Source organism: Mixophyes fleayi, chromosome 4, assembly GCF_038048845.1.
Source record: "Mixophyes fleayi isolate aMixFle1 chromosome 4, aMixFle1.hap1, whole genome shotgun sequence".
NCBI lineage: Eukaryota > Metazoa > Chordata > Amphibia > Anura > Limnodynastidae > Mixophyes > Mixophyes fleayi.
Window position 1 is genome coordinate 99,898,856 of NC_134405.1, and position 27,111 is coordinate 99,925,966.

Sequence of the window (27,111 nt, forward strand, 5' to 3'; positions counted from 1 at the left end):
ATTTTTATTTTAAGTTCTCTTTTATATGTTGTTCCCCTCCTGAAATTTAATGGAGAAGGGACAACTTTGTATTAATGTGTATAATATGAAGCTACTGCCACCACCTGGAGGGGAATTTTATTGCTGGGACAGCCTGTTTGCGCTCTCCCAGTACTATATAATGATCCTGACTCACTTCCCCGTCGCCTCACACTTGCTAGAAAAATGGATACGCAGGTCCCACGTGAGCACTAATAGTGCTCTTTGATTAATAGAAATATAGCAAATAGAAAATGTGTAGGTAGTGAATCCTTTTTTTATTTATTTTCTTGCTATCTTAAATCTTACTTTATGAAATCTCATTGGATTTGTTTAGTACTTCTTACCAATAATCAAGAGAAATGTCAAATAAAAAAAGCAAAACATTTAACTCTAAAATATTTTCTTAATTAAAAATACAAAACAGACTAAATAACTATTCACGTCTAAGATGCACTTAAATAAACAATAGTGCATCCATTTGTCTTGAGGTCACTTCATTTGTTGGTTTCCACCGGTGTACAATTAGTGTTTACTATGATTTCAAAATAAATATATTGGTCTGTGGGAAGTCCCACAGTTGTTTAGTGCATTTCCTGTCGTCTAGCCATAACAATTTGGCCCTTGTCAAAGTCGCTCAGATCCTTTGAGCTTGCCCATTTATCCTGCTTTCAATACATCAGCTTCAAGAACTGACAGTTCACCTGCTACCTTACACATCCCACCCCTTGACAGGTGCCATTGTAACTAGATAATATTTTTCACTTAATTTTTCAGAGGTTCAGATCACATTCACACACACACTCTGTGGGTTTTGAAAATCAAGTTTAAAAAAAAAAATAAAAAAAAAATCAGTATCTATTATGTTCATTGTAGTTATAGAGAAGACGCCATATCTTGATCTTCATCCAGTCGGTTGGAGGACTGGACAAATAGATTAGCCCCAAAGGAGGGTATTAAGACCATTGTGGGGCAGCACGGTGGCTAGTGGTTAGCACTTCTGCCTCACAGCGCTGGGGTCATGAGATCAATTCCCGACCATGGCCTTATCTGTGTGGAGTTTGTATGTTCTCCCTGTGTTTGCGTGGGTTTCTTCCGGGTGCTCCGGTTTCCTCCCACACTTCAAAAAAACATACTGGTAGGTTAATTGGCTGCTAACAAAAATTGGCCCTAGTCTCTCTCTCGCTCTCTCTCTCTCTGTCTGTGGGTGTGTGTGTGTGTGTGTGTGTGTGTGTTAGGGAATTTAGACTGTAAGCTCCAATGGGGCAGGGACTGATGTGAATGAGTTCTCTGTACAACGCTGCGGAATCAGTGACGCTATATAAATAAATGGTGATGATGATGATTGTCTCCTCTGGGGTGGTGTTCCTGGTCCTTAATGACCAAAGGGGTTTAGATTTTTACTTTTTTTTTTTTAACTCTTTATTTTGAGAAATAGCAATCATGTACAGATAAGAATCAACAAATAATGCATTTGCAGGAATAGAAACAAAAACAGAGAACAGTACATATCATGGGTATCTGTCAATGAAGCTGAAAATATTTGAGTAGCAAATATCCAAGACAGCCAGAGGGTGTCAATAAACAGACCGGCAAATATACAATTGTTATCCAGAATACACAAGACACTATAACATTTTATAACAATATAATGTGGGGGGGAAGAGGGGATGGGGGGGGAGGTACTGATCGCCACCGAGAATGAAGGAAAAAGAGAACACACTTACCTTTATCCACACAGTTCTTTATCCTCATCTTGTCCTTTTTAAGAAGAGAGACAAATAATTAAAAACAAAAATAAATAAATAAAAGAGGGGCAATAAAAGTTTCAAAGGAGATTACTACTTAGATTCTCTGAGGAGGGAGACCGCATCAAGAGTCAGGCAACCTTTGACTACAGGGAGTTCTTTTTTTAGGAGGAAGGAGTTAGTACAAGAGGAATGGGGTTATAAGTAAAGCCAAGGAGCCCATATCTGGTGAAATTTATCACCCTTATCATGCAGATGGTATGTAATCTGTTCCATCCGGGCAATAAACCAGACATAGGATCGCAGGGCCGCCATAGTGGGAGGCTCAACTTGTTTCCAAGACTTAGCTACTAGGCATTGCGCAGCTGCAAGGACATGGGAAGCCAATTTCGCAGACTCTCTATCATCATCAATCAGAGGGTAACAGAGAAGAAAAGACCATGGGTCTTTCCGGACAGGGCATGGAAGGAGGGAGGAGAGGAGGGCAGGAGGATATTTTAGGGCAGGACCACCAAATATGAAAAAAGGAGCCCATCTGGCCACAACCCCGCCAACATAATGGAGAACTAGCGGGGAACATTTTAGTGAGTTTGTCAGGTGTGTAGTACCACCTATAGTATACTTTATATGCGTTCTCCTTTACCGAAGTGGAAATAGAGCTGGTGGCTACTTGATCCCTTATGATTTCCCAATAATCCTCCTCTGGGGGGGGGCCCAGATCCCTCTCCCACTCCCTCTCATGCCTACCGCCTGGAGGAAAAAATACATTGAGAATTAAGCTACAGATAAAGGAGATCGTGCCCCTACCCAAAGGTGAGGAGAGACATAAGGATTCAAAAGGAGACCTAAGAGGGGGGAGAAGAACTCCCCCGAGGAGAGAGCCCACAAAGTGTCGTAACTGGAAATACTCGTAGAATTTAGGGTGGAGACTTGGATATTTAGAGCGTAGAGCATCCCAGGAGATGAAGGCCCCCTGAACTAATAGGTCTCCGACAAATCGAACTCCCGCAGTGACCCAGGGACTATAGAAGGCAGAGGAGAGCCCAGGAGGGAAGGCAGGGTTACCCCAAAGAGGTAGGACAGTAGGAGAGGACACCGGTATTCTGAGATGGGGTCGGCAGGTCTCCCATATTGCAACTGAGAATAGTAAGGTAGGGCATTGGGAGGCGAGGGGAGATCTAATCTGCTTAGAGATCATATACAGCACAAAATTGGAAAATTAAGATAAGCGGATTCGATAAAGATACCTAAGTATTTAATTTTCTTTCTCTGCCACCGAAAGTTAAAGCGGGAAGTGAGTACCAGTCCTTCTGGGGAGGGAATGTTAAGGAGAAGAGCTTCCGATTTCGTAATATTGATCTTGTAACCTGAGAGGAGCCCATATTGATATAATATGCTAAAGAGTCCAGGGAGAGACTTCTCAGGCTGCAGGAGAGTCAGAAGGACATTGTCCGTAAAGAGAGAGAGCTTACTCTCCAGACACCCTGTATGCTCGGGCAGGCCCGGATAGAGGCCGCAATAGGCTCTATAACTGTTAGGAACCCCTCCAGCCGGCACAACACAACCCGGAATCTACTCTGCCAATCAGGTGTTCACTGGAGCCCCTGATGGTGGGGACAGACTGGGCCGCAGACTGACAGAGGGTCGTGAAGTGTGTACCGGCTGGGGAGAACCCAGGCAAGCGGAGTGGAGTCCAAGCAGAGGTCAAGGGCCGGCAGCAGATAGCAGATCCGATAAACAAGCCGGGGTCAGGGGTCACGAGCAGACAGGATGGTCGGTATACAAGCCAGAGGTCAAGGTCACGAGAAACACAGGCAGGGTCCAAATCCAGGCAAGGGGTCATACACGGGTAGTCAATAGGATTTCCAAGAGACAGGAACAAGGCACAGAGCAGGTCAGCAGACTGGAACAGAAGCTATAACCGGCAGTGAGGCTGCAGACCTCACTGCCTTAAGAACTGAAGACCACCAATCAGAGCCTAGCTCTGAATCATGCACCGCCCCTGTATTGCTAATTAATCAGCCCACATGCTGATCTATTACACATGCGCCCGGCTACTCAGCCTGCCGGAGCGCCTACAGCCTTTTTTCGGCGGTCGGCCCGAGAAACCGGAAGTGACGCCCCGGTCGTCATGGCGACGGCCGGGACGTCGGAAGAAGGTAATGAGTGTGGCGGCGGTGCCCGCAGCCGCCGCTACTGTCTAACAATAACAAGGGCAAAGATGAGAGGAGACAGAGGGCACCCCTGGTGCGTACCGTTGGATATGGTGATTAGGCCAGAGGGAGAGCCGTTGATCGTGACTCTTGCGGAGGGTCGGGAGTATAAGGCTTGAATACCCGTGAGGAGGTTATCCGAAATCCCAAACGCCGACAAGGCTCGGGACATAAAACTCCAGGAGATCCTGTCAAAAGCCTTCTCGGCTAGATTTTTACTTTTATATGCCTTGACATCTAAGAATTTGTTGCCCTCCAATCTGTTGATAACGGATCTGAGAGACTCCATCTTGAACCTGACAATTTGAAGCTTGGTGTTTACTTCTCTAGCTTTTGGACCAGAAAGAGGTTAGAGGAAAACCCCTGAGACTTTTTCTGTTCCGGAATGAGGGTAATCACTTCTACATAAAGAGAGAGGTGATAGCCGCCTTGAGAGCCAGCCACTCTGCCTTTTCTTTAGGAGACTGGTGGGAAAAAAAATATTTTTGGCGTAGGCCTCTGAAGGTCCACCACTCTTCCATAATCCTCGTTAGCCACAGATCTGAAGAGGATGCTTTCCACATGTCCAAGAACAACAAAAGGCAAACTCCCACCTCAGCCTAGGATGGGTGGGAAGAGAGCCAGTTGGGCAGTTTATTTCTCAGAGGGCAGTGGGTGCTTGGCTGTCAAGACCTGCCTTTGCCGCTGCAGTCCCTAGCATGCTAAAAAGCATTAACCCCTGAAAGAATGTTTTCGGATAAAAGTAAGCATGAAAAGAACGGAAACTCAGTCCCTTAGACATGAACAGGAGAAAAGAGCTCTTTACTCAGATGTCCATCCCAGATGAGAGCATTAAGGTATGCTTCTTTATATGTCCGTGGAGACCAAAAATCTTGCTCCATGTCATTTATCACTGATCTTTAAGACTCCGTGTTGAACCTGTCCACCCAGAGCAGAGTGTTTATGGGTTCCAGGTATAAAACGTCATGTTGGTTTTTGTACCGGAAAGAGAATGAAGGAATCTGGGAGGGACACCACAGCCTAGTACAGGACTGTTACTTTCAGTTCAGGGCCCATTCGTTCGGTCTGGCTATTGCGCTACCAGTCTTCACAAAGGACATGTCAGTTGTGACCATCTCTCACCATCGAACATGATCTGGACGATCTGCTTTTCAAAGCCAAGTTGCTGCACATTCATCTGCACAGAACAGGTGGATTTTGAATAATCCAAAATCCAACTTTATTCCGAGTCAAATGATGGTGTTTTATTCACTACCAGGATACTTTTTTCTAGCACACCTGATTCGGACTCCACCGGTGCTTGTGAGGAGAGTTCTGGACCTCAAAAGTCCATCAATTCTTCTCTGCATGAGGTTGATAGTGAAGATGACCTCCACCTTCGAAGCCATTCAGTACGCGCACACAAATCAGTCGTTTCAACTTAAGGTGGTGTCAGGTTTCCACCTTAGTTAGGAGATAGTCCTTCCCTCTTTAAGGTAGTCTAGATCATCAGATGACCAGGAACAGTTTTTTTTTCCTGGATGTGGTTAGAGCGCTTAGAATGTACCTAAACAGGACTTTGAGTGTTGAAAGTACTGACTCACAAAGGCGCGGTTGGCCAGCATTTTAGCAGACAAGCCAGATGGATCAAGTCCACTATTCCATTTAGTCAGTGCCAGAAAGTGTGTTTCTGATCAGTCACTTGATCAGTGAGTGCTGCTTTGGTAACACGTTACAGGGCTTCAGCAGAGCAGCTATGTCAGCCAGCCACCTGGTCCTCTGTCCGCAGGTTTAACAGTTTAATGTTTTGACTCCAGAAATGCTAGCTTTGGACGAACAGTTTTGCTTCCAGCGATGTCTGAGCGTTCCCTCCCCTAGGGACAGCTTTGGAATTTTCTCAAGTTAGCAGTGTCCCCCAGATAAGGATGGAAAAGAGTATTTTTCTTCTTAACGTTAAATCCATGTCTTTGAATCGATCTGGCGGACACTGCTTTCCCACCATCTACGCTTTGTTCACTTCTGTTGGTTGTTTGGTTACTTTCCTTGTGTTTCCCTATGCTTTGGGGCTTTGTCATTTTTTGAACTGAGGGTCTGTAGGGGTGAGAGAGAAGAGGAGCAGTCTTCAGAATCTTATCACTTATTTGCTCAACTATTTTGCCCTCCCCTCAACCACAAGGTAGCGGTGTCCCCCAGATGGATTCTGAAAATGTATTTAACTTTTTCTTTTTCTTTTTTTTTTATTTAATTTTGCACAACTTAACACAAAATGGTTTGTGGAAGCATTGACAAACAGTATGTGCAACTTTTCATGTTTGACTACTGCACATCTGATTTTAAATTAAAGTACAATTGGCTGTCTGAATAATTATGTACTGTGTTGTTTTTCAATTTTATCAACAATACTAGTTTTGTTTTTTGTTTGTTTCTGCAACAACTATGCGTTAAGGCCTAGGTTCCCAAACTGTGCTCCGTAGCTCCCAGGTTGTGCCGCGGCGCTGTCACAGGGGTGCCGTGGCCAGGAAGAAGAAAAAAAGAAAAACTTACCAAACCAGCGGTGCCCGGGACCCAGCAACCTCCTCCCTCCTCGCTTCTCACTGAATGACGTCATCACGGCCAACATATTCAGTGAGAAGCGGCAGGAGAGAGGATGCTGGGTCCCGGGCGCCGCCGGATTGGTAATTTTTTTTCTTTTTCTCTTTTTCTTCCCGTCCACAGCGGGATGCAGAGGGGGCAGAGAGGATGCAGAGCGCGGGTGCAGAGGGGGCACAGAGTGTGTGGTGATGCAGAGGGGGCACAGAGTGTGTGGTGATGCAGAGGGGGCACAAAAATAATACACATAAATCCAAGGGAAAAGAATATTTTTATATATTTTTTTTCTCTTCCTGGCCGCGGCACCCCTGGGAGCCGCGGCGCACACTTTGGGAACCGCTGGCTCAGGAGAAGTTTCAAAATGTTATCTGCACAAATAACACTGCAATGTGTGTGTCAGTTGCCTTTTTTCTTCTGTTTTAATGGCTGTTTGTTCTTCCAGAAACACCTTTCCATTTTACTCTGCCAAAAGAAGGAGACTTAATTCAGCCAATGGCCAGTGTTACACCACCCATGATCGGCCAGTTGAAACGGGGGCCACGAAGACACAGTACACCAATTGGTGAGTTTCTTTTACAGGTCTGCAATTCTCTGTCAGGTTGCTTACTACAACTACTTTGATCCTAGTACTGTAGGATTTTCAGTTTGGGGTGGAATTAAAGTATCACATAATATTATAAAACATTACCCAAACGTGGCAGACATCAAGTTCAATGTGGGCACCAAACCCCCAGGTAAGTTATTTCCTGTGATCATGTATACCTTATGGGACTCTCCCAAAACTGATTTTTAAGAAAATGAAGGTTAACGTTACAGTTCTTGGCCTGTCATCTGTGTATTTTCCGATTTTGCACATGCACTAATTTGAATTATGGCCACCCATATATTTATTTAATGAAAACCTCCTTTGTGCAAGGACGCTGTCTGTGTCTTACCTCACACTTATAACTGGAGCAGAATTAGAGTCTGTCTAATTACGGCTCAGAAAATTATTTTGTGCGGAGTCTCCAGCAGCAATTCTGAGATAAGATTGATCCAAGGAGGAGGGGAGACTTCCATAGTGGGTGGGTTAGTGGAGGTGGGGGGGAATACTCCATTTTAAGTTGTCTCATCATTTATCAGAAACTAATAACCTGAATTGTTATATAATGGCTTATTCGTGTGTGTGTGTGTGTGTGTGTGTGTGTGTATCTTCAGAACCTTTGGTAACATTTTGGGTGTTATGATTATAATTAGTCTTTCAATTGTTTTGCTCTTCATTTACTCATTTGAGCTGCATGCACTTAAATTATACACAGAAGGAAACGGGTGTTCTAAAATAATAATAATAAAAATATGTTTTCACTTGAGAGTTTTGGATTTCTGCTGTTTCAGTAGTTGGAGGCTGTCCAGACAGCACCCTGGCAACCAGTGATGTCACAGCTGAAGGCACTATGGCGACCAACGATGTCACAGTAGAGAGTGCCATGGTAACAACAGATGTGTCTGAGGAAAGCGAGAGGGGAAATTCTTGTTCTGCCTCCAATGCTGATGGGAAATTGTGTCTGAGAATGAAACTTATTACCCCTGTAAATGAGGAGAGTGAAGGGGCTCCACAATTTAACTTGGAAAGTAAGAATGTAAAGCTAAGTACCATCAGAGGAAAAAGATTCCTTGGGAAAGCATTGAATGTTTTGATATGAGAAGCAGCAACAGTGCACATTTTGCAACATACGTAAACCTGCTACAGCTACATCAAACACTTCAGTCGAAAGGGTGTGATGTTTGAATTATTTCATTGGTGGTCCTGATGATAATGTCCCTATAACAGGGATATCTGAGACTTTACTTGCTGTTGTAATAAGCCCTGGTTATGTTCTGTTTAAATAACAGTGTTTCTTAACGTGGAGCTTAATATTATATTTAAACTTTATGGACGAGTAATGTATTTGTATACTGACTCGCACCAGTTCTCTGTATGCACTGACTGATCGCATTTGCTTTGAAAGTTGACAAGCCTGTGCTGTATAAACAGAAGCTGGTTTGACTCCTTGCCAATCCTGACATTTGGGCTGAGCAACAGCATCCATTTCCAGTTTGGTCACACATGTAAGCGGCCAAAGTGACCAGATGCGGCTAACACCAGGAAGATAATGTGCACACAGGCAAAGCCCACTTCTTATGATGTTCAAGCATGCCTGAAAGTGATATGATTGATATAGGTCAGATCATTCTCAAACAGGCCAATTAGCTTACATCTGTGCCAACATAAGTCTCTGTGTGTGGCATCATTAGAGCAAAGAAATTTCAGTGGAAAAATAAAATATTTGCGCCGATTATGTTTTTAAACACTGGTTAAGATTTGTCAATATTTTAGGTTTGTTTCTTCTTTATTGCGCATGTTTGAAAGAAATTAAACTTGCCTACACATTTTTGATTGTGCATGTATATGTTTTAAATAGTATCTGCAGTATCTTAAATTTATGATAATATATGGATCTATTTTTTTCTCTTAAATTTTGTTTTTTCAGAACCTGCTGTTCCCGAGAGGACGAATGGAACATCTGCTGTTGCTGGTGGTGCTGCAAGGTAATGGATGTTTGTTGTATTGTAGAGCAATATAATAGAAAAAGACCTTTCAACAGATAGCTCATGTGATCTCCAAGAACAGGACAATATATTAACCTAGTGATATATTGATGTTGCAGGTTTATCTGCCTCAAAAATGTTTTGCTATGTGAGGTTCACATGCACTGTGAAATACACAAGAAGACATTTAGGAAAAGTGGTGCAGAGTTTAAATATTTTTTGCTCATATTCATTAATCAAATTCTGTCATTTTGATTGTGTATTTTAGAAATGAAAGCAATTAGTTTGCAAAGTAAGGTGCTCAATTCATAGCTCAAGCTTAATCAAAACTGCAAGTTTTCAGAATCTAAAAACTATAACAGTTAAAACGGTCACTGATTTAAGTCCTTTTAATATAGTACATCAGTACTATCCTCTTCCTCTCTCCCTTACTTGCTCCTGACTCCATCCCTTCTCATCATACAATGTTATGGTGTTGAGAACTCAGTTGACGAGCTCCATAACCTTCTCGCAACTTACCCCATAGTTTCTACTTTCTCTTTGGTTGTTTATTAGAGTGATTTTGTACAATGGTACTGCTGCAAGTGCTGAATCCATCATAGATTATCTTTCTAGGGACTTGGAGAACCCACACTGCTGTACCCAGGGGAGGAAGTTAAATTTAGTGTGTTCCTCCTGTACCCTTTCCTTTTCTTGAGTGGGTTGGCTAGGCCTTGGGTAAGAGACTATGGTCAGGAATTGGTCACATAGAGGGACACAAATTCTTACTATGGGAAGGTTTGCAGAGGACATCTCTCAACTTAGGGACCTTTAGGTGGTACCTCTTAGAGATATTCCAATTATAGTCCGGGATCCTCCACTGGTACTAGGCTATCTCTTTACTGGGGCATGGCTAATACACCTGAGGATTTGATTACTCCTTCCTGATTACACCCCACATCCTCTCTAGCGAATACTTCCCCTGGGGGGAATTATCAGCTGAGTGAGGAATTGTATCTGGTGGTTATCAGTAGCATTTGGAAGGGACCTTCCCACTGGGTGTGGAGAGGTGAAGTCCATGCATAGTTTTTTTTACTAGGATCCAGTCACCAGGTTGGATGTTATCATCATCATTTATTTATATAGCACCAGCAAATTCCGTAGCACTTTACAATGGGGAACAAACATTAATAAAACAATACTGGGTAATACATACATAGAGGCAGAGAGGTAAGAGGGCCCTGCTCGCAAGCTTACAATCTATGTTCTGGTCAAAATTCATGCTGGCTGGAACTTTGGTAGCTTAGTTTGTTTCTGTAAAATAAAAACTAAGAGTATGGGTGTTTTTTTGACAATAATGCACTAGCCTACTCGACAAATGATTGCCCCCAAAGTGGGAAGAATCCTGAATTGACATGGATTGGCTCATTATGACCATATAGAAGCTGAGTCCAGTTTGTTAGAGAAGGCTCTGATGGTTATCAAAACCAGTCAAAGTTCCTCTTGTCAGGGTAGTTTTATTTTTGATAACTTTGTTTCAATGTTTCTAAAAGAAAAATAACAAAATAGGAGAACATAGTTCAGTATCTCCCCTAATCTTTCCTAAGATTTTTAGCAAAATTAGGAGCTTGTATTTGCAATTTTCCAGATTATAAAATGTTTAAGCAATATTTTGGCAAATATCTTTTCTGGGTAGGGTAAAGCCCACATATTGAAACAGTCCACTATTACCAAAAAGGTTTTATATTAATGTTTATGTGTTAGTTGAATAAAATTGATTTGAAGTTGTACAAAAGGGGCTACATGGTGGTGATACAGTCCTGGATTCAGCCTTGGAGGAGATGGCCACATTGTCTACCAATATGGTCAGCAATTTACAGTTTACCAACCATTGTCTCACAAAATATGTACATATTACCCCTTTGAATACATGTGATATGGACTGGAACACATGAGTTATTTGAAAGGGAAACAGGGACATTCACAGGGCCATCAATGGTTTAACAGATACCATCTTTGTTTAGTCTACACTAGTTATTCATTCACCACATTTTTTTTCTATGAATGGGGCATCAATTTGCAATTTAATGTCTCTTGCTGTTTAGACAACTGCTGATACTACAGGCGAGGATACTGCTTTTTCTCCTTCATCCTTCTGGCTGACACTGCTACTATGAGGTTGAAGTTGGGGAGTGTAGGAGTTAGCACTTAACTAGTTAACTTCTTACTTGTAACCTGCTGACAGACCTCTCCCCTCTGCAACCCCCTGTAGCGTAGATTAAGTGCCCAAGGAGTTGGGCTTACTTTCTTCTGACTAGTGTAGATTAGTAAGGTTTTTTTTTTCCCTCTTTCATTCTTATTTTACTTGTTTTTAGATAGAATAATATTCAGTTTCAGAGCGATGGCGGCCGACATCTTACGGCGGGGTGGGGGGATTTAGGTAATTATTTACATTGATTAGAATAATTGATGTATGGCAGCTTGACCCGGTGGTGCACTTATATATAATAGAAGTGACACGCATTTGCTTCACTACTGCTGTCCGAGACTCCTCTCCTGCTGCAGATATGTACTAGTCTGGAGGGTTAAGTACCATATTCAGAGGGAGTCGCTGCATCTCACAGTTTGCTGGGGCATAATACATAGCATACAACATATAGTAAGATACATCTTTTGACTGATGGATATTAGATTATCTTTTACAATCTTTTTTTCTTGTGTTCTATAACTGCTAAACTGTCTCTGTATATTCTATTCTATTATTGCTATTCATTTCATAATGTCTTACAAAGGGAAAGCACCGAAAGCAATATACTTTGCCTGCTCAAAATGTAAGGAAAAATTGCCAAATGTACAGCAGGACCCGGGGACGCTCTGCGTAGATTGTGTGGCAGAGTCTCAGGTGACACAGGGACCGGGTAGTAATTCACTGTTAACAGAACAACCGGTGTGGGCTGTATCGCTGGCACAGTCGATGGGCACCGTGGTGCAGCTACTCACCTGTCAAGCAGAGACTACAGCGCTGTCGGCAGGTACTCCTTATACCTAGGCAGCAGGGGCAACCCTTTCAGCGGTACTTCAACAACCGGTCAATGATGGTGCTGATTTAGGACCCGCTGGCCCTTCATCTTCTATTGCTTCCCAAAGGGCCCCCGTAGGGAAGCCCGCTTGGTCCTCCTCTTTGGTTAGGGGAATTGATGGACTGAACAGGATTTTAGACTCTCCGAGATCTTCTCGGTCCAAAAACAAACGGAAAAGGATTAATCATCCTCTTCTTTCTGTACCAGATTCAGAGATATCATCTGAAGAGGATGGAGAAATCCCTTACGAGACAGATGGTCCTCAGGTCACAGATCTTGAGGATTCTTACAGGAATCAGGGCATTGAGGATCTGGTCCTGGCAGTTAGAAGGACCTTAGACCTCTTAGACTTAGATGAGCCTACATCTGTGGATCAGGGTCTTTTTTAAAAAAGTGAAAAAACGCACAGTATGTTTTCCTCCTTCTTCTGAGTTGAGGGAAATTGCGGAAGCAGGTTGGTCACAGCCGGACTGCAAGGTAGTAGTCCCTAAAAGATTCATGACATTGTACCGACTACAGTTAGAAGACGTTGACCGTTGGGAACATATTCCAAGGGTGGACACTCCAGTGGCACGAATTGCACGTCACACCACTCTGCCAGTTCCGGGCTCAGCCTCCCTCCAGGACGCTACTGACCGGAAAGTGGAAGGTTTTTTAAAACCCATCTACATAGCTGTAGGATCTTCCTTTAGACCAGTCATTCCCAACTCCAGTCCTCATGGATCCCTAACAGTGCATGTTTTCCATATCTCTTTGCTGGAGCACAGGTGTATTCATTACTGACACATTTTGAAAGAACCACAGGTGGTACTAACTATTTTACTTGTGACCTGGAAATCCTGCACTGTTAGGGGTCGCTGAGAATTGGAGTTGGGAAACAGTAATTTAGACCAATGTTATCGTCGGCATGGGTTGCCAGGGCCATGGAATCATGGGCTGACCAGCTCACGGCAGGACTTCATTATCAGACCTTCTCTTTGCTCTGCACCTTAAAGAGGCATCAGGCTATTTATATGAGTCTGCCCAGAATGGAGCCTCAATGTCGTCTTCTGCGTCTGGCTCAGCGGTGGCAGCTAGATGGATTCTCTGGCTTAGATCCTGGGAAGCCAATGCAGAGTCTACGTTCCCTTGAGACCCTTCCATCATCGGGATCGGTACTTTTTGGGCCTGAGCTGGATAATATCATTTCGCAGGGGGGGGGAGCACTTTCTTTCCAGTCAATGTACCAAAATCTCGGGTACCTAGGTTCAGTTCGTTTCGCCAGCCCTTTCGGGGAACTCGTCCAATAGAGGTCAGGCGAGCAGGGGCAGACCCTTTGGCTCCAGAGGACACTATCAGAGAGAAAGGTCTTCCTCAGCAAGGCGTGCCGTTTCCTGCAGCCTGACTTGCATCCTCCTCTCCTCCGGAATTGCAGAGAAGCCAGGGATTCTTCTCAAACCCATTCTTGGTCACAAAACCGGATGGTTCCTTCCAGACGATTCTAAATCTAAAGTTCCTAGATTTACATCTACGAGTGGAAAAATTTTGCATGTAATCTCTTCGGTCAGTAATAAATGGCCTGGAACCGGAACAATTCCTAGCGTCCATAGATTCGGGATGCCTACTTGCACATACCACGATAGGAGCCTCCCACTACCAGTTCAGGGCGCTCCCATTGGTCTCTCGTCAGCATCAAGAGTTTTCACAATAGTTATGTCAGTGATGACCAGTTGTCTTCGTTCCAAGGGGGTCAGAATAGTGCCCTATCTGGACGATCTTCTCATCAAGGCAGCTTCCGTAAATCTGTTACATCATCATCTGGATCTCACTATCGGAGTGTTGAAGTCTCACGGCTGGATCTTAAATCTAAACAAATCTCTGTTAATCCTTTGCCAAAGGATGACATTCTTGGGTCTCATCATGGGCACCAGGGAACAGAAGGTGTTCCTCCTTGAGGGTAAAGCCCGATCCATTCAAATCTTGACGGCCCGGGTCTTGTCACAACGCAGTCCCTCCATGCTCCTCTGCATGAAGCTCCTAGGGAAGATTATATCGACATTTGAGACTATTACTTACGGAAGATTCTACTCCAGACTGTTTCAGTGGGATCTTCTATCGAAGTGGTCAGGGTCTCACCTCAGATTGGACTCCTAGCCGGTCCGTCTATATCAGGAGACTTGGTTGTCCCTTCACTGGTGGAGGGTTCAGGACCATTTGGTAGTACGCAGGTCGTTTGCTCCAGATTCCTGGATAATTGTCACGACGGACGCCAGTCTTCACGGCTGGGGGGCAGTGACACTTCATCTTCCCCTCCTGGGCCTTTGGTTAGACACAGAAGCTTCCCTTCCAATAAACAAACTGGAGCTAAAAGCCATGTTAATGGCGCTCTTCTTCAGGGATTCCCAGTTCGTCTCTAATCCGACAATGCCACGGCTGTGGCATATGTCAACAATCGGGTGGACCTAGAGTGCCAGGGCAATGCAGGTGGCAACTAGATCTTGGAATGGTCGGAACTATTCGTTCTCTCTCTTTCGGCAGTATTCCAGTATTCGGCAGTATTGCCCGCATCTGGCCCTTCCTCTCTCAGGATGCCACCAAAATCATCATCCACGCACTCATTATCTCCCACCTCGATTATTGCAACCTCCTCCTTACCGGCCTCCCCCTCTCCTACCTTGCCCCCCTCCGCTCTATTCTCAATGCGGCTGCAAGACTCATCTTCCTCTCTCGCCGCTCCTCCTCCGCTTCTCCCCCTCTGCCTTGCCCTACACTGGCTCCCTATCCCCTACAGAATCCTTTTCAAACTCCTGACCACCACGTACAAGGTTCTTTCCCAGTCCACTGCCCCCTATATCTCTAACCTCTCCATTCACACTCCTGCCCGCTCCCTGCGCTCGGCCAATGACCGTCGCCTCTCCTCCACCCTGGTCACCTCTTCCCACTCCAGAATCCAGGAGTTTGTGCAGTCCCGTGCAGCCCCCCTTCACTGGAACGACCTCCCTCGCTCCATCCGTCTCTCTCCTAATCTAAGCTCCTTCAAATGAGCACTTAAAACCCACCTCTTCCTTAAAGCCTACCATCCTTCCACCTAACCCATTATCCCCTCCCTCCCATATACGTCAACTGACTCTCTTTGTGCCTGAGTCTTGTTCACCCCCCCTTAGGATGTAAGCTCATTTAAGCAGGGCCCTCTTCACTCCTGTATCCATACCTGTTCTTCTACTTACTGCATTAGCCTGCCTGGAGCCTCTGAAGTTTGGTATTTATTGTTCATTGTTCAGTTATGTCTTACCCTGTATAGTCTACTGTTTGCACAGTGTACGGCGCTGTGGAACCCTTGGGGCGCCAAACAAATAAAGGATAATAATAATAATAATATTCATCCCAGGCGTGCTAAACTGGGAAGCAGACTATCTAAGTAGGCGCACAGTAATGCCAGGAGAATGGTCTCTCCATCCGGAGGTCTTTCAGATGCTTGTTCGCAGGCGAAGTCTTCCAGATCTGGACCTCATGGCGTTGAGGCACAACCGTCGGGTTCCCTTGTTCTGCTCAAGGGCCAGGGATCTGCTGGCGGTGGACGTAGATGTCATGACAATGCCATCTACATCCACCCCCAATCCCAGTTCTTCCACGTGTTCTCAGGCGGGTCAGGCAGGGAGGTCTTCCAGTAGTACTGGTGGTGCCCGAATGACCGCGCAGAGTCTGGTTCGCAGACATTCTCTCCATGACGGTAGGTCAGGGGTTTCAGTTACTTCTTCGCGACAATTTTCTCCTTCAGGGACCTTTTCGACATCAGGACCTGCCTCAGATGGCTTTAACATCATGGCTGTTGAAGCCAGCCTCTGGAGGTCGAAAAGGTTTCTCTTCCAGGGAAGCCTGTTTTTGCTCGTAATTTACCACAGAATTTGGCGAACCTACATACGGTGGTGTGAGAGTATAGACCGCCATACTGCGACTTTTAATCTTCCTCATTTAATGACTTTTCTACAGCATGGTCTTCAAGTGTCGGCCTAATCAGTCTATTTTCAGTTGTGGTTGGCGGACATACCAGACATAAGGAGTTTTCTTCAGGGGGTGTTGCACATTCAGCCTCCCTATGTACCACCTACTGCTCCATGGGATCTTAATTTGGTACTTTCAAAGCTTAACTCTCCTCCTTTGGAGCCTTTACAGTCAACGGACCTTAAGTTCTTGATGTGGAAGGTGTTTTTTTTGTTAGCAATTGCCTCAGCTCGCAGAGTATCGGAACTTGGGGCCCTTTCATGCAGGGAACCATACCTTATTTTCTATGATGATAGGGCGGTCAACTAATAATAACTAGTAATTTTGGGGTTTCACTTAAACCAGGAAATTGTAGTTCCAGTTTTTCAAGAGCCTTCTACTCCTTTTGTGATAACCAATCTGAGCTTTTGGATGCGGTCAGGGCATTACGCAAATATGTTCATCGGACCGCACACATTAGACAATCTGATTCTCTTTTTGTGTTTTATGATCCCCATAAACGGGGTTGGCATGCTTCCAAGCAGAGCATTTTGAGATGGCTTATATCAACAATTAAGTATGCTTACATCAGTGCAAACTGACCTGTGCCCAGTCGCATTACTGCCCATTCCACTCGGTCAGTTGGAGCTTCTTGGTGCACGCGGAATGGGGTCTTGGTGGAACAGCTATGCTGGGTGGCCACCTGGTCCTCGGTGCACACTTTTACCAAATTCTACCAGTTCAATGTTTTTGCGTCGTCTGATACTAGCTTTGACCGTAGTGTTTCACAGGTCGGGCGGTCTCTCCCTTAGGGGGGACTGCTTTTGTAAGTCCCTGTGGTAGCAGTGTCCCCCAGAAGCATTAAAGAGAAAATGGGATTTTTTTTTATACTCACAATAAATCCTTTTCTCTGATTCCATTTAGAGGACACTGCGTTCCCTCCCTTCTGCTCTTCTGCTGTTTTGTCTTTGGTTTTTCTCCCCTTCCTTGGGGCTTTAGAATTACACTGAAGAGCGACAGGGGGGTTGCAGAGGGAAGGGGGTCTGTCAGCAAGTTACAAGCAACAAGTTAACTAGTTAAGTGCCAACTCCTACACTCCCCAACCACAACCCCATGGTAGCAGTGTCCTCCAAATGGAATCAGATAAAAGGATTTATCGGGAGTATAAAAAAAATCCAATTTTTCCCCAGAGATCTCAAAGACATGAAGTAAACATCAGGGTTGATATTTGCACTGATAGAGAAAATACATGGGTCTCATGGACAAACAGATCAAATGGTTTTTGATGGGCCCTTGGGCTAGGGATATTTGAGAGTGAGAAGAGAGTGTTTGTAGTCATGGGTCAGCAGTTCAGACAAAGGGAGCGGACACATCAGTGAGCAAAGCTTCAAGGGGCGCTGCTAGGCTACCATAACCTAGTTCACATTGATTGCAGTTACCAAGGAAGCCTAGGATGGAGCCGATGGTATGGAAGGTCTTTTATTGCATAAACATGTAAACAATCATGCTGTGCTAAAAACCCATCAATAGCCACTCTGGAATTGACATTGTTATCAAACAACTTATTCTAACATAACAAGTGGTGCTTCAGTGATTTAATGTTGGTGAAAAGAGATGATAACAGCAATCACAATTGAGCTCAGTGGGCAGCTGAACAGATTTTGAAACAGCAATGACAGTTGAGCTCTGTGGGTCCCACAGCAGAACAGAGATGGTAGTTCAGTAGATCCTAAAACAGCCTTGTTTTTCGTTATAAGGTCGATCCTCAGCACTGCTGTGACGTTTCCCAACAGCATTCTGAAATATCCAAAGCTTTATATTTGTGAGAATAAGTAAAAGTGGGAGCTTGGGCAAAGCGCTAAGCCAGTGTACAGCTTATGCAAACTGCTGTCCGCATGCCACTATGCCTTGTTGCCATCATATACTGAACTGCAGTAATTACCCAATGCTGCCGTCAAATACTACACTGCAGTAATTACTACATGCAGCTGTCACACACTACACTGCAGTGATTACTCCATACTGCCATCACACACTACATATAAGTAATTAACCCATGTTGTTTTCACTCAAATAATTACCCCATGCTGCCGTCACCTGCTACAATAAAATAATTTTCTGTGCTGCCATCACACATTACACTCCAGTAACAACTACATGCTGCTATCCAACAATATTCTGCAGTAATTAGCTCATGCAACTAAGACATATTAAACTCCAATAATTACCCCATCCTTTTGTTACACTACAGTAATTATCCCATGTTACCATCACGCGCTACACATAAGTAATTACCCCATGCTCCCATCACATATTTCACTAAATTAATTATTCCATACTACTGTTGCACACTATACTGCAGTAATTGCTGCATGCAGCTGTAATACATTACATACATTCTATCTCATGACCTACACTTCAGTTAGAACCTTTATGAAATTATGTATTGCATTGATTTAATTACCCAACTGTCGTATATGTTCCCAGTATCTAATGCTGTACAATACTAATCCTCACCCCTGTGCTCACTAAGCATCACCTCTACCCTGTGCCTATATTATCAGTATCCTGAACAATTACTCCAGCTTGGAACCCAGGTTGAAATTGGCATTGTATTGATAACTATAAATGTTGAATGACCATATAAATAGGGAACTCTTTATTTAGCCTTTTCTGTTTTTGAACAGCAGCACAGAGAATTCCCCTTCTGTATTTGCACGTGTATGTGAAGTTCGTCGTGAAGAGGAACTCAGAGGCCATAATTTATCCACTACCCCGGACAGGTGATGCATTTTACATATTTGGTTGGAAAAAATACAGGATTTTTTGTTATGTTTTTAGTCTGATCTACCTTATCTTAGTTACTAATTAAAACAGGTCTTTTTTTTTTTTTTGTAGTACTTTTTGAAAGTTCTTTTTATCCTTCACCTATATCTTCTCCTACCATGGCTGAACCAGTAGAGCAGATTAGGGCCTACAGACTTTCTCTGGAAAAGTCCAGGAGACGATCTCTTCTAAAAATTCTCTTCTGGTTCCAGCTCACACTGAAAACTAGGGAATTAGAAATCTTCACCTATAGCAACTTGTTCCGTATCTCTTTTGGCAATCAAGTTGCTGACGTCTCTGCCTTCCTGTATAGTGGAGCTGCTAGAAACTTCTTGGATATTGGGTTTGCTGAAACCCTAAAGATTCCTTTCTGCAAGAGTGACCATCCCATCAGTGTATGTGGTCTTGATTGTAATCCCCTTGTCGGGGGTAAAATTTTGTACAAAACTCCACTTATACATTTATTCGTTGGGACTCAAATTCAGCAATTGTTGCTGTATTTGATTAGTTGTCCCACGGTTGCTCTCATCTTCTGCCTTCCGTGGTTATTTAGTCATATTGCTCTTATAGATTTGATTAATGGTGAAATTATTTATTGAGTTTCATCTTCTACTACCTCTTGTTTGGCCTTACCCTTATGGATTCTCCAGTTCATTTTTCCAAGTCTTCTTCATCCTTACCATGAATTCCTTGATGTCTTCTCTTAGAAAGCAGCTGATACATTACCCCCACATCAGAGCTACTACTGCCCTATTTAATTAGTTCCAGACTGCCTAAAGGGAGACTTTATCCTTTATCTTCTCCTGAAACTATGGCCATTGAAGAGTATATCCAGGAGAACCTCAGTAAAGGCTTCATATGACCTTTCAAGTCACTGGCTGTAGTAGGATTCTTCTTTGTTTCTAGAAAAGATGGGAGTCTTCAACCCTGTATTGATTTTAGGAGTCTAAATAAAATTACCAGTGTTCTCCCCAACACCTATTTCCCGGGTGCTCCCACGACTGTTTTTACTTGCCACCCGGCTCTTGGAGTTCTATTATAATAGAATAAACCATTGTTTCTCCTATTAGAACAGGCACTATGTGAGCACTACATCCAGCGGTGTGTGTTAGATCACTAACCACCAGTCTGACCAGTCCTGGCGGGTGTGGACAATAACCTCCAAAATAATTCAATATTATAGCAAAGTATAATAACTGCCCCCAACCAGCTACTCCTTAATGCCACACGGCTGGCAAAATTTTCTGGGGAGAACACAGATCAATGGTAGCGGGTAAGTATTTTTGATGGTAATCAAAGTGCTTTTTGATCAACTAAATGTACATTTTTTTTCTAAAATTAATCTCCGTGGGGCTTATAGTGTAATCCCTATTAAAGATGGAGGTGAATGGAAGGACCGCATTTAATACTCAATCTGAATATCTTATGTGAAAATTATGAATATCTTGTTATGGCCTTTGGACTTTGAAATCCTCCTATGGTCTTCCAAGAATTAATCAATGATGTGTATCGTGACTTCCAGGGAAAATTTGTTATTGTATATCTGGACGATGTGTTAGTTTATTCCCCATCTCTAGAATTGCATTGGATTCACGTTAAGAAAAGTCATCAGAGACTCCAGGAACAGCAGTTGTTTGCTAATTAGAAAAATGTGAATTTGATGACAACAAGGGTTTCTTCCTTTAATATTATATCTCCTCTGAGGGTTTTTCCATGGATCCTAGTACACTTCAAGCCCTCTTAGATTGGGTCCAGCCCACCAACCTTATAGCCATACAAAGGTTCTTAAGATTTTCCAACCACAATAGAAGGTTTATTCGCTCATTCTCGATCTTGGTTGCACCCATTACTGACCTCCCCAAAAAGGGGATGACACACCAGTTTGGTCTGCTCAAGCTTTGGAAACTGTTGCTGCCTTGAAAAAAGCATTCATCTCTGCTCCTGTTCTTCGTAATCCCAATCCGAATTTGCCTTTCATGATCGGGGTTGATGCTTCTGATGTGTCTGCTGAAGCTATCTGTTCTATATTAAGTCTGTGAAACAATTAAATTCTAGACAGGCATGATGAGCTTTGTTCTTTATTCACTTTAATTTTATTATTACTTTCAGTCCTGGCTCGAAAATACTCAAAGCCGATGCTTTATCCTTAAGTTTCCTTTCTAACACTAGGATTTTACCTATAATTCCTGTTTAGTCCATTTTAGCAGGCTTCACTCAAGACCTTTGTACTCAATTGTCGCTGGTTCAAAACTAATCTCCTCCCGAGACTCCAGCTCAGCTCTTGTTTGTCCCTAAAGGTCTTAGAAAAGCCATTCTTTCTAAACTGCATTCCTGCAAAACCTCCAGTCATTCTGGTATTTTTAAAACACTGATATTGCTATCTTGCTTTGTCTGGTTGCCATTTGTGAAACTTGATGTTAAAGAATTATTTTTGCCTTGCGAAATCTGTGCCAGAAATAAAACACTCTAAGGATGTCTGGTCCGGTCAACTCCTACCTCTCATAATACCCAGTTGACCTTGGACCCATATTTCTATGGATTTTGTCGTTGAGCTACCAATTTCTAATGGACATAGTACTATCTGGGTCATTGTTGAGTGTTTCACTAAGATGGCTCATTTTGTCTCTCCTATTTAGTTACCCACTGTTAAATCCTTGGCCTTTCTTTTTCTTCAACATGTTTTCAAACTCCACGGATTGCTTTTCGATATCATCTTGGACAGAGGATCTCAGTTTTTTTGCTCAGTTATGAATGTCATTTTGATATTTTCTGGTTATCAATCTAAGCTTATCCTCTGCTAATCACCCAAATCTAATGGCCAGGCACAACCAATCTCTGGAACCATAGAAACATAGAATTTGACAACAGATAAGAACCACTTGGCCCATCTAGTCTGTCTAATTTTTAACCTATGGTAACCTCCAACCCTATTTGATCCTTTAATCTTTGTAAGGACATCCTTATGTCTATTCCAAGCATGTTTAAATTGCTATACTGCATGCGCCTCTACCACCTCTGATGGGAGGCTATTCCCCTTGTCCACTACTCTTTCCGTAAAGTAGTTTTTCCTCAAATTTCCTCTGAACCTACTTCCCTCCAGTTTCAGTGCATGTCCTCGTGTTCTAATATTTCTTTTCCTTTGAAGACTGCTTCCCTCCTATACCTTGGTAAAACCCTTGATAAATTTGAAAGTTTCTATCATGTCCTCCCCTTCCCTTCTCTGCTCCAAACTATACATCTTAAGATCTTTTAGTTTGGGTAAGTTTTGTGCTGTAGGCCATGCATCATTTTAGTTGCCCTTCTTTGTACAGTCTCAAATGTATTTATATCCTTCTGGAGATATGGCCTCTAGAATTGAACACAGTATTCTAGATGAGGTCATACCAATGATCTATACAGTGGCATTATTACTTCTTTCTGCCACTGATTCCTCTCCCTATGCACCCAGACATCTGACTTGCTGTTCTCATTGCTTTGTCACATTGCCTACCTGCCTTTTTAAGTCACCTGAAATAGTGACTCCTAGATCCTTTTCCTCCTCTGTAGTTTTCATTATAGTGCCATTAATACTATATTTAGCCTTTGTGATTTTGAGACCCAAGTGCATGATTTTGCATTTTTTGGCATTAAACTGTAGTTGTCACTCTCTTGACCATTCCTCTAGTCTACCTAGATCATTGATCATTTGTTTTACCCCTCCTGGTGTGTTTACCCTGTTGTAAATTTACGGTGTTATATTTCTAAATATCATATTGATTGGGTTAATTATTTACCATGGGCTGAATATGCATACTTCAAGCCTCTTCCAACACCTTCCGTTCTTCTGTGTTCTTGGTTAGCATCCTAGGGCTAACTCTTTGACTCAACTTAAGCCCACTATTTTGCCTGAAGTGCTCAACACAGCTTTACGTTTTGTATCCATTTGAAAGAAAATACATTCTGCCTTACTACATGTCTCCTTTCTCTCAATGTTTTTTTGGCTCACCACCGTAGGACATGCGCATTTAAAGTGGGTGATGGGGTCTGGTTGTCCACTTGTAATGTCAAACTCCGACAAATTTTTAGGAAATTTGGACCCCGATACATTGGTCGCTTCGAGATTATTTAGAGACTGAACCCTGTTGCCTTCTGGTTAGATCTTTCTAGATCATTGAAAATTCCAAACACTTTTCACTGATTTCTTTTCAAGCCTGTTGTTTTTTCTAGTACATTCAGGTCTAGCCTCCCCGCTAAACCTCCTCCGGTGGATATCAACGGGCACCAGGAATTCATTGTAAAAAAAAATTTGGATTAAAAAAGGGTGCAAGGCCAAGTTCATTATTCAGTCCATTGGAAGGGCTTTGGACCTGAAAAGAGATCTTGGATCCCTTCAAAACATGTACATGCAGGAAAACTTGGATGTAGGGGTTCTTTAACCTCCTCAAGGCGGTGTACTGTTATGAGCCACTGCACTAATTGCGACGGTTCACACAAACTCTTTTCCTATCATGGCTGTTGTCTAGCAGCCAGGACGCGTATCTTCTGCATCTGAGCCGCCGCGCTGTTTGTGAAGCCTGCTGTATTGCTACATCCTATACCTTCTGCTTGTCTACCTGTTGCCTGACCCCTGCTAGTTCCTGGATTCTCTTAGTCTGCTGCCTGTCTCGATCCCCTTGGTTTGTTATCGGACCTTCCTTGTTTGCTGCATGTTCTGACCTTGTGGCTTGACCTTCACAGTCCTGTTCACTGCCTGCCCTTGACCATTTGCATCGGTAGTGGTTATCCTGTGTATACTGCTCGTGTACTACTACAACTACCAGCCTCCATAACGCATCACTACCTGGTTACTAAAATAAGCTCTTACAGCTCCGAGTACAAGACCTAGGGGCATCCAAGTACCTGTTAGGATATCGCTCTCTATGGGGAACGTGACTTGCTATAGGCGAAGATTTCTAATTTCCTAGTTTTCAGTGTGAGCAGGAACAGTAAAAAGTATAATAAAGAGATTTAGTCTAATACACTCCATAGAACAGGTGGAGCATTGTAACAAATCTCATCTATATTCTTTTCTAATGAGATACGTAGTAGAATGCATTTATTGGTAAATCTTACAAAACATGTTATAGAAATGGAATTTTTTTCCCACAGTTGGCAATAACTTTAATTTACAATGTCCTATTTGTAGGAAGTACCCCCAGATGTAGCCCCAGGGCCATCAGGATTATCTAACAGGAGCTGCTGCACCTCAATGTGCAAGCAGAACTTTGAGTGCTAGGGAAAATTATCTGTGTTAGAGATGGTCTAGAAGACTGAATCTGCTGTGCACCTGATAGGATGTCCACGGTTTCCTTTCAGTCAGTGGCCATATGCGTTCATCTTTCTCTACAGATTTAATCTCCTGCTTATTCCTCTAAAATGAAGTGGTGTGCCAGCTTCCATCAGATGGGGATTTTCCCAAGGTGGACTGTGCTAGGACAATGATAGTCCTTTATAATAGTGTTTTTTGTTTATTTTTTCTGTTAAATTATACTACTGGCTTCTTCTATTGCCTTAAGTGTGGTCAATTAGAAGTGCTGATAGTGACACATTTTGTTCTTTGCAGGGAAAAGCCATTCCAGTTCTCCAGTAAAGAAAAGGGAATGACATCTGTGGCTTCACAACTTGTAAAAGATGTACGTGAGCAGGACATGGACCATATGTCCATTCCAGAGGAATCTATAGACGACATGTCTTGTGATCAGGAGGAAGAGGCCATGGAAATTGAACATTTTGTGGTAGAAAGTCAGCATCCTGTTCCAAAAGATGCTGAGGAAAACAGTGAGAAGAAAATGTCTGCTCCAGCCCCTACCCAACAATTAAACACAGAGAAAAATGTATATAGAAACAAGGAAGTCCAAACTGTGAATATAGCGGAAGCTGAAGTGTTAGTGGTGTCATCCTCAACCCAGACAGATGCTGTGTCTAGACCACCATTTACAAAAGTTAGTGGAGGTGCTGACCTAGGACTTGAAAAAAAAATCAGGCAGAGTGAGCAGGACCCTGAAAAATCTGAAGGAACACAAAAACAGAGACAGGGAGAAGACACTGAATCTGTGCACAGTCAGGTAAGGACCTCTGAAATCTACAACAGTACTACACATTTTCTCAACAAACATTGAGTGTCTTGCCCCTTTGGCTCTAAGGGAGTTTTTGATTCCTGTAGCTTCTGTGCTCTTTATCAGTCCCACATAATGGAAGTCCGTACAAGCCTGGGTTGAGGAACAGTCCTCTAGTAAGGCAAGTTGTTGATGATTTAGTACGGGCTGTGCACTAGGTACTAAACATTCAGGACACCAAGGTCCCTGATGTTCCTGACAATTTGTTGTTTAACAGTGAAATTGCTGTTTTCCTTCCCTTTTTTTCCCTCAGATATACTTTGTGAATTGTGGACTAAGCGTGAACGTAAGTTCCAGGTGTAATGCAGGTTGAAAGACCCTCTATTCTCTACTATCTGCCTGTTAATGCTCCTAGACTTAAGGGCATTAGGTTTTGCTCCTTTCAATTATGAAAAGCAATGAGTCAAACTTTCATTCTCTTCTGGGACCGTTGGGTTGATTCCACCACAGATGCCTAGGTGAGAGGAATCAAAAGCTGTGGGTACCTCATAGATTTCCTGAAGTCCCCATCCAGACTGTTTTTCCACCAAGGGGTCTTCCTAGATACAAAGCAAAATGTTTACCTCTGTTGGAAGCCATTCAGTTCTCCTCCTCCTAAATGGGTAGTTATTCCAGTCCTGGAGAAGCAGAACAGGTTGTGTTTATCTTTTGGGCCCATTTCGAACTTGAACACCCCGCTTCAGGTAGACCGGTTCAAGATGGAGTCCCTGTGGCCTGTGATGAATAACATGGAACAGAATGAGTTCATGGTGTCCATGGACATCAAGGATGCAGACTTGTATGCTTCAATCTGGGAGGGATACCAGTGTCTTCTCAGATTTGCCATTCAGATCCATCATATCCAAGTTCAGGCTACCCCTTCCGCACTGGCGACATTGCCAAGGGTGTTCAAGAAGGTCATGGCAGTTATAGATGCTCTTCTGAGGTTCAAGGGGTGACTTACTCTCTACCCGCACAATCTACTGAATAAGTCAGGATACCCGAGCTTGTTTTAGGATCACGTGTGGGAAACTGCACGGATCTTGGAATCTCGCGGTTGGATCCTCAATTACAAAAAATCCAACTTTACACCTTCCTAGCAGATGATTTTCCTGGGCTACTGTTCAACACCTGACAACATAGAGTGTTCTTGCCAGAGGACAAGATTCTTTCTTTACAGGGACTAGTAAAGTCTCTGTCTGTTTGCAGACAGACGTCTGTTCACTTTTGCATAAAAGCCTTAGGGAAGATGGTCTCGACCTTCGAGGTGGTGCACTGTTGCACAGTTCAGTTCATGGGCGTTCAAGATCGAACACCTTTTTGAAATGAGAAAAAAATCTCACCATCATCTGGCCAGCCAGTTCATCACTCCTCTGGTGAGTGAGGGTTGACAACCTCAACAGGGGTCACCTGTTCACCATCTGGGAGTAGACTGTAGTCTCATTTGATGCCAGCCTTCGGGACTGGGGTATCGTCACTCTTCAGTGTCTCTTTCAGGGTGTTTGGTCTCGGGAGGAATCAAAGCTCCCAAAAAATGTGCTGGAACAGAGAGCTGTGTTCACCACTTTCATCAGGACACCATCTAGGAGGTGCCTTAAGATCCAGTCAGACAATGCCACAGCAGTGGCATATCTCAATCATCAAGGAGGCACCAAGCGGTCCCTTGCCAAGATAGAAACCCACAAAATAATGCGATGGGCTTAAAGGACTCTGCCGGCCATCTTGGCTTTGTTCATTTTAGGTGTGCAAACCTGTGAAGCAGATTTTCTTAGCAAAAGGGAATGGTCTCCTCAGTCGGATGTCTTTCAACAAATTGTGGAAAAATGGAGTCGGAGTGATGTTGACATGATGGCATCTAGGTTGCATTGCATGTCTCCAACATGAGGGATCCAAAGGTGGTGTTCGTAGATGACTTGTCTCGCCCTTGGATCTTTCATCTAAATTACCTTTTTCTTGTTTTAGACTTCAATATGCCCATTAATACCCTCAAGGGGAAGAAGCTGGAGAGTGGGCTACTATTTATAATTTGGTGGCCTAT

At 43.3% G+C, this 27,111-nt stretch overlaps 1 protein-coding gene across 9 annotated transcripts in view; it reads left to right on the plus strand.

The window, feature by feature from the left end:
* Positions 1 to 27,111, plus strand: part of TP53BP1 (tumor protein p53 binding protein 1) — a 119,922-nt gene that overhangs the window by 67,621 nt on the left and 25,190 nt on the right. For 6 of the 9 annotated variants that reach the window (XM_075207875.1, XM_075207882.1, XM_075207874.1 and 3 more), the window contains 5 exons: positions 6,990 to 7,109; positions 7,922 to 8,158; positions 9,058 to 9,115; positions 18,822 to 18,917; positions 24,542 to 25,043. In XM_075207875.1, coding sequence (XP_075063976.1) covers positions 6,990 to 7,109; positions 7,922 to 8,158; positions 9,058 to 9,115; positions 18,822 to 18,917; positions 24,542 to 25,043 — 1,013 coding nt within the window. The remainder of the gene's footprint in view (positions 1 to 6,989; positions 7,110 to 7,921; positions 8,159 to 9,057; positions 9,116 to 18,821; positions 18,918 to 24,541; positions 25,044 to 27,111) is intronic. The other 3 variants (XM_075207876.1, XM_075207880.1, XM_075207881.1) reach the window with 3 other exon arrangements.